Source organism: Pecten maximus, chromosome 10, assembly GCF_902652985.1.
Source record: "Pecten maximus chromosome 10, xPecMax1.1, whole genome shotgun sequence".
NCBI classification, from domain to species: domain Eukaryota; kingdom Metazoa; phylum Mollusca; class Bivalvia; order Pectinida; family Pectinidae; genus Pecten; species Pecten maximus.
The window spans coordinates 14,091,874-14,103,951 of record NC_047024.1 but is presented as its reverse complement, the minus strand read 5'-3'; the positions used below and the strand labels follow the sequence as shown (position 1 = coordinate 14,103,951).

General features: G+C 35.2%; 1 protein-coding gene across 1 annotated transcript; it reads right to left on the bottom strand.

The window, feature by feature from the left end:
- Nucleotides 1-4,862: 4,862 nt before the first annotated feature.
- LOC117336893 (protein lin-7 homolog C-like) lies at nt 4,863-9,689 on the bottom strand. The gene is made up of 6 exons (XM_033897638.1): nt 9,596-9,689; nt 8,476-8,517; nt 7,637-7,785; nt 7,084-7,293; nt 6,684-6,738; nt 4,863-6,269 (listed from the first exon to the last, which is right to left on the bottom strand). Exons 1-6 carry the CDS (start codon nt 9,681-9,683, stop codon nt 6,169-6,171), a joined length of 645 nt encoding a protein of 214 aa, XP_033753529.1. The 5' UTR covers nt 9,684-9,689; the 3' UTR covers nt 4,863-6,168.
- Between the last annotated feature and the right edge of the window lie 2,389 nt (nt 9,690-12,078).

Below are 12,078 nucleotides of genomic sequence, written 5' to 3'. Positions count from 1 at the left end.
TGATTTTAAGAGGTTGCTTACAAATCAATTCCATCTGTTCCATTCAGAGGGAAGTTTTTTTTTTATATTTCTATACAGGAACTGGTAGCTAACAGAATCTATTGAAAAGTTGTGATAGCGTCCGTCACGTGACGATTACATAACATGCAAACTACATGTGCATCTGCTTTACCCCAGCAGTTAGTAGACACGGCTACACGATGGAAATCCATGTTGATATTGAATGACATTCAACAACCCAGTGTTCCGTCTGAGTCTCTTAGGATCTTAAAAGACACTTCATTTCATACGAGCCCGATAAAATGGGTCTGACTGGAGAATTTGTTAAGAACAAAAATACACGTGATTTTATCATGTTACAGACAAAATGAACCCGAAAACTTTACATACATTCTTTAACGGCATGATACTGACTTCCTTATTTCGAGTTTAACTATGGCGTCATAATGGTACGGACAAATATGACATGGAACACTTAGAATTATTTTATTTTAATCCATTCTAACAAACAATTACCACATTTGTTCTTTGTGTATAACGATATAGTTAACTGTTTACTCTAACCATCCCCAGTACATATTTTGATCAAACAAAAGGGCGGGATTATGTCGATGGTGTTTGAACCGTTCATGTCATGTTTGTTGATATATAAATTGTTGATGTGCCAGGTTTGTTTAGACAAAGCTTCCTACCTTTTATAATACAGACTGTCTTTGAAGTGTAAAACCATTAACTTATAATACTGTCCTAGACTGTATCTAGAGGTGACCGAGTGGTACCACACCGATTTACTAAAGAGATACTGCATCGTAAACATCTTCACTATTTTACTGTCAGTAATTTAAAATTAACATAAATAACCTATTAAAGTGATCGATGCTGTTCTAAGGTACAGTACCCGTGTTTAGCAGTACGTACATGTATACTCTAAGTTAGAGTGGAGGGGATACACGATTAGTAAGGCGTCCTTGGCATTTGCTTATCAAGAAATAAAAAAAAAAGTTTAATTAGACATACACTTGTATACTTGACTTTGTTGCTTGAAATATTTAGTTAGATCATATTGACCTTTGCTGGTTAAGGAGTTAGAGGTCATTGACCTTTGTTGAATTAGAGATTAGAAGAAGCCATTGACGTTTGTTGGGTTAGAGGTCATTGACGTTTGTTGGGTTAGAGGTTAGAGGTCATTGACGTTTGTTAGGTTAGGGGTTAGAGGTCATAGACTTCTGCTTGGTTAGGAGTAAGAGGTCATTGACCTTTGCTGGGTTAGGAGTTAGAGGTCATTGACATTTGTTGGGTTAGAGGTTAGAAGAAGCCATTGACGTTTGTTGGGTTAGAGGTTAGAGGTCATTGACGTTTGTTGGGTTAGAGGTTAGAGGTCATTGACGTTTGTTGGGTTAGGGGTTAGAGGTCATAGACTTCTGCTTGGCTAGGAGTAAGAGGTCATTGACCTTTGCTGGGTTAGGAGTTACAATTGTAGAGGTCATTGACATTTGTTGGGTTAGGGATTAGAGGTCATTGACCTTTGTTGGGTAAGTGGCTATAGGTTATTGTAGACACCGATGACCATTGTTTATTTGTAGGTAGACGTCATTGTCCATTGTTTATGACCTTTGTTTATTTGTAGGTAGACATCAATGACCTTTGTTTATTTGTATGTAGACATCAATTACCATTGTTTATCTGTGGGTACACGTCTTTGTCGTTTGTTTATTTGTAGGTAGACATCAAAGACTATTGTTTACTAGTATTTGTAGGCAGACATCATTGTCCAATTGTCCATTTTTGGTGGCCATCATTGCCCTTTTTAATTTGAAGCCAGTCGTGCCGTCATGATCCTTGGCGTATGCAGAAACAATGTGTTTCTACCGACGTCCTTATAGACGGATAAGGAAAGATGTGGAATTATACTGGGACTGAGGGAATTCACACGTCATGGCTAAGTCTGTCACACGGCAGTTATTTACCGTGTATTTAGTACTGATGTCTTTACTTCCGTTACAACATAGAAATACACCAGATCCAGTCCTTTGTTGGCCGCCACATTGTCGCTCTCTCGGGCATTGTTTGATTCTGTTCGATGTGCACATCTTAGGAAACGCTGACACAGCCGGAATACTGGGGATGCGGCTTCCAAATTTCACATAAACAAGGATTTGGACAAGATTGATTTTCTCCTCGAGTCTCCATATTTAATTTGCTAGCAGATACAGTTATGTAACAAGTGCAATACCTCCCGATAAAATCTGTCTGGGTACATGACATAATCGATATATTTTATTCCTTTAACTATATACCAGCTTCAGACTGATTGATAATTTTATCAAGCTTCGCGCTAGGTCTACAGAAACCTTAGGATAGATATAATCACACATTATTTGATTGGTAAAAACATTTCCCTTGTAAATATACTGTACCAAAAATAAAAAGCAAATTGCACAGACTCACTAAATCAGCAAATGTACATGTAACCTAACTGTGTTGTACTTTTTATTGTCAAATGTATACATACTGTTGTAATAGCAAAGCCATAATGTTATACGCCATGTGTTCCAGTCTCCAGATAATGGCGACAATGGTTATGACAGGTCACAACTAGTGTCGTTATTTGTGTGTACACTTCGAAAGTCTCACTTAATCTTGAATATCCACATGGAATATTGGTTAAATAAGCATGAATAAGAAAGAGGAGAATAAAACCATGTGTTCCGGAAGGACAAGCGTCCTTTTATATTGACTACATCCATCACATATCTCAAATACAGGAAATGATGTCACGTTCTCAAACTGAGAGCCATCGCAGAGGCAACTGCCACAAGAAACAGCTTATGTAATCGTCTTCTTCTGTCAGTCTGTGCGACAAGATTATTCGTAATAACTAACGAGTATTGAACTCGAATATATCAAACTTCAAATAACGTAAGGATAGAGAATATCGTCTTATGAGACCATGGTGTCGACCGTAAAGCATAATTCTTTATTTTCAACCTTAATCTCTCTCCAGATTATCTACAGGTGATATTGAAGGACTGAGTCGGTCTCTTTCCATAAATACTGGAAGATCATGTCACCAAACTTAACAAATAGCATATACATTTGTACTTGTTTCTGAATTCATTTCTAAAAGGTGTTATGTATGTTTTGCCACTTTTTTTAATGAAAAGTATTGAAAATGGAATATTAATCTTACTTTGTAAAAATAAAATATCTCTCATAAAATTGCAGAGACTGGCCTACAATATTACAGGAATAACACTATTACTAACAATAGTGTTAATTAGAAACATCATAACAAGATATCGCTCTAAATAAGATTCAGTCAACCATTTAACATCAATGTTTTTTACAAGGTTACTCTAAAATAACGTCAAGCTTGTCACATAGTAAAAATATCAATATTGGGACCGTATTGTGACAAAAACTGCACGCATAATCGTAGCCCGAGTTTCCTCTGGCCCTGACACCCCCGACACGTGGTTCCCCAGGTGGTTCTAGTACGGTGGTAAGGACCCTATGGAGGAGCGAGGTGCCCAGAACCCTTACTTGAGTACGGACGAGACGTCGACGAGTACCGTCCACCCGGTTTTATGTGTAGGAAGACAATTTGGTGAAATTTACAACTCTGTCGCCTTCTGTCAACATGTTGAAAGGCAAATAACATATCTGAAATACTATGGAGGCTCTCTGGGGAGTCATATCTGTATTACGTATGTAAATAGATATTTATTTAGATTTATGGTATCCTATTCAAATTAAGATACATTAAAGAATACAAAAACCTTGATAGACGTATGAATATCAACGTAAATTCAACTTGCTTAATAAAATTGCTTGTGTCAAATTGTTATTTATATTGTTTATGAAAATCAACTGAAAAAATTCATTTCGACAGGGGACGTCTTATTGGTAAGCATGATAAATCTTTCGATTAATGCACTTGGGGCGTATTCCATTACTAGCCAGAAACAGAACCTCTAAAGTGACCTATACATACGGACTTTTTTTCACGTCCTCTTGTCGGGCAAGTCGCTCTCTCTGGTTAACTAGTTGTGATTTTAATATCTTACAAGAGACAATTCACTTTACCCTCGCCTCTAGAGAGACATATCTCTCCCCGATACCATCGTTGTGACAGAAATTGGTAGGCCAAATCAGTTCTCTCGGAGGATCTATCCTTGCATAACATCCTTCGCATCCAGTATTTTTAAAAGCGAAGTCATGTGAATTTGTTTTCATTTCTTGGACATCCGACTTAATGTCATAATTTAACCTTTTTATTGCTGTCTCTCTGAAAACAGTATTTTTAGCACTCTCGTCAAGACTCGGTCCGTTTTTTGCATAAGTTACTACACAAAGGGGCCGTAATCGCCAGAATCATACAGGACACCGCTCGGTCGGATAGCTGCTGTGGGGAAAACAATGGTGACTTCTCTTAGTTGTCGACATTGATTCTAGAGCGTATCCTTGTCTTCCCATCCACTCTATCATAAACTAGTTCTAACCAACACCCCACAAGTCCAGCGTATGACAGTAAAGTATCAACATTAAAGACTGGCAATGCAGTTCCTCTTAGTTTGGACACCGAAACCAGAACTTCTTCAATCCTCACTTGGGAGATAGGAAAAGCAAAACATCAAAGAATTGGTCGATTTATCAGTTAAAACTATTCAAAGCAGGAATCATAAATGTTTTACTTTTCAGATATAGGTTATTCTAGTTTTATATGGGATTTCTGTTATTTTACACACTTAAATTATTTCAATATCAAAAGAACATTAAGACATCAAACGGCCGATTCCTATGGCTTCACACGATAATCGTATAGAATCCAAACAATGGTAATAAACAATATCAACAAATTATTAACAGTGTATGTAATTTTATTTCTATTTACAGAAACACAAATTAGGATATAAATTTGTACATGTAGAAATGAACGTCACAACCATGATTTTACAACAATATAAATGTCTAAATATTTCTTCAACCTAAAAATAGTATAAATTTAGGTAGGAATGACTGTCATACCTGTGTAAAAGACATTTGGGCCGACTCCGAGAACGTCTTTCAGTGTTAGATCTTTTATTAGAATTACCTCTCTTTATTTGATATAAAAACAAGTTCTGATCAGGTGTGATGCAGAAATGATAAATTATCCATTATTTTAATCAATGTCATCCAATGTTATTGCTTGGAACATTATTTTAATGTATCTGAACAAAGAAAAAATTAAAAATCAATTCTATTTTGATTTCATCAATTTAAACATTTTCTGGGGATGGTGTGTCAGACTTATCAACACTTAATTAAGTTCTCAAAATCAGTCCCTGCTATTATTGCTTTTAAAAATTCACACTAAATGTGAGACAATTATTATGTTCAAAGTTTAATGAAATCTACAACCACAAATGTTCAATGTCACCTACAAATAAACATTACAGACCAATTAAAATATCCATCATCAGTCACGGCCTATGTATATACTAGGAATGCATGTCCACTACAACACAATGTTTTGTACACAAAATGTTTTATGTTAACGAAACAATTTAACATGATGTATTTTTGTTCAGCATAATGATAACTTAAACATGTAAATACTAATAATGAAAATATTCATATTACAAAAAACAAATATCAATACTGTGCTTGTTTAAACCATTTTTCTAATGAATTCACATGCTAATGAGGATTTGGATGACAATATGAATAAACATCAAATAGATTTATCAGTTATCTAGATAAGTTCCATATACTTGTTATATATATATTGTTTGAAAGTTTACTGACCCAAAATCTGACAATTTTATACCACTGTTGTGACTTCGTAATATCGGAGAAATACACAAATTTACTTTTTTAAATGGTGTGTATTTTCAACATTTACAATTTCAGAATAAATAATACCAAATAAATGAAGTTTAGAGATACATTATTGATCATCCTTCTGATATAGTTTTTTCATATATATATTCAGTATACTAAAGTATTATTTGTTATCATTGTGACAGAAAAAAGTATTACAATTCTGCAAATTTGAAATGACTGAAATGTCACCGTCTCCAGGTTAAGGTTACAACTACAACTTTCCAATCCATGAGCTGTGTATATATAAAGTGCAATGTCTACAAAGTATTGATGTAACTAAATGACTGAGTGACTTCATGATCATGGCGTCTGGCGTTTTCTTGCTGATCTCTGCTTGTCAAATCGTGCTTCCATTTCCTCCAGTACTCTTGGAGTATATCTGACTACCAGTCGAGCCATCCCTGTTAACAACGACACAGAAAATCAGTACATGGCATATCAGTGTGTCCTCCAGTACTGTAGTAGTATATCTCACTAAATCAAGAGTCATACCTGTTAACACATACAGGTAAATAGCTGCCAAATTGAAGTTCAAAAATGATTTAATCTCTTTCTCCTCTTTCTTTTCCCCTTCATCCTTTCTCTTTTCAAAACAAAACCCATCTCTGATTAAAACAGGTACTCATATTTTGTAAAAATACGGGTATATTATCAGAGTGATTTTACTGAAAATATATAAAACATTAGCATATATTGAATACAATTTAACTGTGAAGCATTGCTATAACAGGAAGGAAGGAAGGAAGGAAGGAAAATATCCATAATATGGAGCAATTTTAATCAATAATACGTAGATAACAGTAAATGTAACAGACCCTTTGCTAACTTCAGGAGCTCTACTGCCTTCTCGTGGTGCTCTCCTTCCACACTCTGAAAAAACAAACAACATGAAAAATAGATGTCTGCAGAGTGGATTAAAACACAGCATGTTTCAATGACAAGGCTTCCGACTTCAGAAGTCAAATCACCAGTTTCCAGAAATCTAAATATAAAGCATCAAGCCAAATGTCACCCTTCAAACCTAAGAGTTCAAACTCAATTTTGGACAAACACATGCTCTCATGGGTCAGTTGAGAGCCCTTGATAATGAATGTAGGGTATATAAACGTAGATTTTAATATCATACCAATTTCTCAAATAGTTTCCGATGATAATGTAGGATTTATGCTATAAAATCTAACTGTAACTAACGAACACCCTTGATGATCAACCTACCACTCCATTGACAGACAACAGCTGGTCCCCACGTTTCAGTCCCCCGTGACGATCTGCCACTCCCTCAGGGATTATCCTGGAGATGTAAATGGGCGAATTCTGCTCCTTGCCACCCATCACATTGAAGCCAAGGCCCTCATCTGTTTTGGGAAGTTCTACAACTCTGGGATGAGAATGACCTTCACTTGCTGCAAAAGCAGCTACTGTGGCCTGTACAAGGATAGAGAATAAAAATGTGACAATTTCTATATCACCGAGACAAAAGATAGCCACTGTGGCCTGTACAAGGATAGAGAATAAAAATGTGACAATTTCTATATTACCGAGACAAAAGATAGCCACTGTGGCCTGTACAAGGACAAATGTGACGTGTTAATCGCTAATAGAGACATTATGACAGAGTAATCGATATCATATGCACTCTGCAGAAGCAAATAAAGCTAAATGTATTTACCAGTATGTTTTCATAAGCTAATTTACAATTTAGGAAATGCTTCATGACCCTGGATATTCATATGACTAAGATTTCAATTCCTTTTGTTCGGTCTCTTACCTTAGCTGTGGCATTGGCCCGTACTTCAGCATTGCCAGTGATATCCACCGTCTCATACACATGTTCGTACACCTCACGGACAGCATTGAGGAAGTCACTCTGCAGGACCTTCTGTAGAGCTGCGAGCTTCTGAGGGGGCACCTGGCCACCTGGGATCACCAGAAAAGGACACTTTATTGTCGGAAATTTTTGACAGTTTTCACAACAGTTTACTACAGAATCATCACCTCTTTGATACAAAAGCTAAGACACAAACAAAGAAAGTTGAACTATCAGGTAGTTTTAATTTTGACATTTGAGATAAGAGGTGTTTGTTGATAAATAATTTAAAAAAAACTTTCCAACTCCATAAAAAAATAAAGATAACTATAATGCATGATAATATAAATTTAATTCAATGCCTTCACTAGGGGATCAAACAAGAGATCTCATGGCTTACTAGCCTTACACTCAACTTATAAACTTATGGAACTAGAGAGAAGATCTCTGTAGCCTAGCGGTATATTGCGGCTATAGTATTTACCAGGGTAACATCTTCCCCTCCAGGAAGAATGTGTCCTTAGTCATATTTCCAGGAGTTACAGCAATGTTTCTGAAGTAAGGCTTTAGTATGATTCTCAAGTCTCTACCTGGGAGACAATGTAACAGAGTACATGACAAATTAAATCTATTTCAATATCTCCGCTAGGCATCATATTGCCACTAGTCATCAGTGTATACCAGGCCTAGGGTTAGTTACATACAAAACATGTCAACATTACTACAATACATTTACATTTTCTAGTAAAAAAAAACCCTTCCCAAACTAGGAGCAAATTAATATCTACAGAGATACATACTTTTCTGCAAAGCATCCAACAGATCAATCGCTCGGTTGATATCTGAAAGTAAAAAAATGTCAGGAGTTTTAATTTATATCTGGCTGAATAACTGAACCACTGAAGTGGCATCTTGAATTAAGGCAACCTCTAGATCTGGCCTGTGGTATATATTTTTCATTTATTGTGATTATCCACAAATGGTTTGGTGACACTTGACATTGAATTGCTTATTGAATAATTATATATAATATCTATAGTTTGGAGAGGTGACTATGATGTCTAACTTTGACCACAGGAACTTGTTTCTACTTTCTAATTTGATCAGTAAAAATGATATTTGTGTCCAATATCAGCTGGATCAATAGAGTCATGCTCTATTCACCATTAGTGGATATTGGACTCAAAATATCATTTTCCTGTGTTTTGACTCATTTATATATATGATAGCCTGGGTTTCCTCTTGTCCTGACCTACACCGTCTAGCTGTCAGAATGTCCAAGTCTGGTGTCAAGGTCAGAGGAAACTCGGACTACATCTAACTCAGAATGTACAAGTCTGGTGTCAAGATCTAGAGGAAACTCGGGCTTAAATGTACATGATACACATACAAATTACAGTTTTAAAAATGCGATAGGCTAGAACAACAACCCTTCAGATATAAACCTACATGACTGTCGTAGCCTACTGCAAGTTAACTCGTCCCTCAGGGACAAGTCTAGATCTAGTCTAGATTTTTTATTATAAAATAAGTCAAAAATAATATATGCAGTAGGTATTTCTGGCTAATTTTAAAATGTAAGATTGGACATGTCCCTGTGCTCGGCCCGCACTAAAGTAATCATGCAGTTAATCACTGAGATTCGATATCTGACCACAATAACAGAAAATGAAGGTAACTTTAAAACGAAATCTAAATTGGAATAACGCAGAAAAGTTCGAATACCTGTGGTTGAACTTGAAGTGAACATGGAAAGGGAGGGGTCGCGACTGGTACGAAAAATATTAATGATGTTCATCACTATTTCCGTTTGCATTTGATAGTGTTTACTGATAATTCAGAATTCATACATAATATTCACATTCTGCAATATGGACGATAAATGAAAAGATTACAAAAACAGGTTATCTACACTTTTACCTTTTTCCAAATGTAAAGGCTCTGCCATTGACGCCATGTTGATCTCGCACCACTTCCGGGTTATTCGTAAGAGTGCTCTCCCTTGCATCACATGTGCCTCGTGAAGTTCTTACTTTATCAACATAGAGTAGGAGTAGGGGTTAATATAATTTTTTTCTATAAATACTAACTAGAAGCTGACGCCTGTGGTCAAACAACCTCTATTGTGTACTGTAGACCTTATTGATAAAATACTAGGCATTATTTCACTGGCTGCAGTTATACAATTTAAAGCTGCACTGTGAAGCAGAGACCTATATACTATATAGGTCTCTGTGTGAAGTAACAGTTAAGAGAAAAAAATATATGTTTAATTGAATAATATATATATATGACAAAACTTGCGGACATCTAACAATATTTTGGATTATTTACAGCAGCACGTTATTTGTTAGTATTTTACACACGCTAAACATGTAAAATATAGTATCATAATATCATTGTGACAAACGTATAACATATGAGACCCGCGGCCGCCGCGTTGAGAACGCGGAATCCTAACCACACGGTGAGTTGATTTGGGTGGTTTGGCGTAAAGGTGTTCGACGCTAAACAGAGAGAAAAACAAACTTTGTTTGTAAAATATGATTCTAATACTAATTTGGTAAACACACAATGATAGTGAATTTCGCATTATAAAAGTTCGTTTTGGTATCAACTGCAATGTTATTTATACCATAATTTGTAATAAATGTTCTGATTTTTTTTATATACACTGTACATGTATGTACATTGCCTAAATAGGTAACTAATCGAAACATCAACAAAAAATCTCAGAAATTTGAGTTGTTTTTTTTGGTTCGAATTCGAGCTCTCCAGCAGAGACATGGAGATAAATAGCATCTCCACTGATATATCTGTCTGCACACACAGTCTAAAATAAACTAATACAATTTTAAATGTGCATGCACAGGACTCGGGACGAATTCCCAACTCACTGTCCATATAAGTATTATAGCATCTACGTTGGCTGGTAGTACATTATGTATGGCGTAGTAACACTAATTGTGATTGGTGCCGATCCTCGACCCTATCAGTTCCTGCTAAAAACCTTTTATCAAGTCGGACAAGTTGTTTTAATGATGAAGTCAGATAATATGTTCGATGGATGGTGTCTCTCATAAGCCAATATTGGCTGGATGTCAATATATATTAAATGTTTAATTTTATCAGATCATTTCATGATGTATATGTAATAAATGAACTTTTTATGTATGTATATCGAGATGTGACACTTCAATGAAATTAATCTTTAACTTGAATTAGAGTATTAACTCGGCAATTAGCACATGCATGGAAATTAAACCATCCATATCCATTACTGTTCAATGAAAATGACAACTAATGGCCAGCCTAATCGGCGTAACAATAATCTTTTATTATTTATTTTACCATGTCGATAACCTTTCCTTATTTAGTTTACTATGTCCATAACCTTTATTTATTTATTTCACTATGTCGATCACCTTTCCTTATTTTTCAGACATACAGTGTTTGACATTGTTATGTATGTATGTATGTGTGTATATTTCAGACATACAATGTTTGACATTGTTATGTATGTATATATCAGACATACAGTGTTTGACATTGTTATGTGTATGTACATGTATATTTCAGACATACAATGTCTGACATTGTTATGTATGTATATTTCAGACATACAATGTTTGACATTGTTATGTATGTATATTTCAGACATACAGTGTTTGACATTGTTATGTATGTATATATCAGACATACAATGTTTGACATTGTTATGTATGTATGTATGTATGTATGTATGTATGTATGTATGTATGTATATTTCAGACATACAATTTTTGACATTGTTATGTATGTATATTTCAGACATACAGTGTTTGACATTGTTATGTATGTATATATCAGACATACAATGTTTGACATTGTTATGTATGTATGTATGTATGTATGTATGTATGTATGTATGTATGTATGTATGTATATTTCAGACATACAATTTTTGACATTGTTATGTATGTATATTTCAGACATACAATTTTTGACATTGTTGTGTATTAGACCTCCATTGTTTGACAGTGTTGTATAGTTGTGGAATCGCACATCTAAGCCAAACAAATTATGCGTAAATCGTATAGACATAAATCAGACATCGTGCGTACATTGAACTGTTACCAAATGGCAGTATACAGTCGATATGAATACAATTTGGGCGACAGATAAATAGAATGTCGCCTTTGAAATAAGTGAATATAGACACAACCGGAAACCATGTCGATACTCCCGATTTTTCACAATATTTTCCTTTTTATAAATACCGGACTTTTAATGTTGTCGTGTCTGGCATTTCTGAAAATTCGGAAACGAGCCCCTGTGAGTGTGACGACATTGACAATTTGATAATTCCTAGATCAAAAACAGCGCTTATAGTTATTTTGTGTTGACTTGATTCTGTTTTAATT

Coding starts and splice junctions, on each gene's coding strand:
- LOC117336893 (XM_033897638.1), bottom strand. CDS start 9,683: ATGCAAGGGAGAGCACTCTTACGAATAACCCGGAAGTGGTGCGAGATC. Junction 7,294..7,636: donor GGGCCAATGCCACAGCTAAG/GTAAGAGACCGA, acceptor ATCCTTGTACAG/GCCACAGTAGCTGCTTTTGC. Junction 6,270..6,683: donor GCTCCTGAAGTTAGCAAAGG/GTCTGTTACATT, acceptor CGTTGTTAACAG/GGATGGCTCGACTGGTAGTC.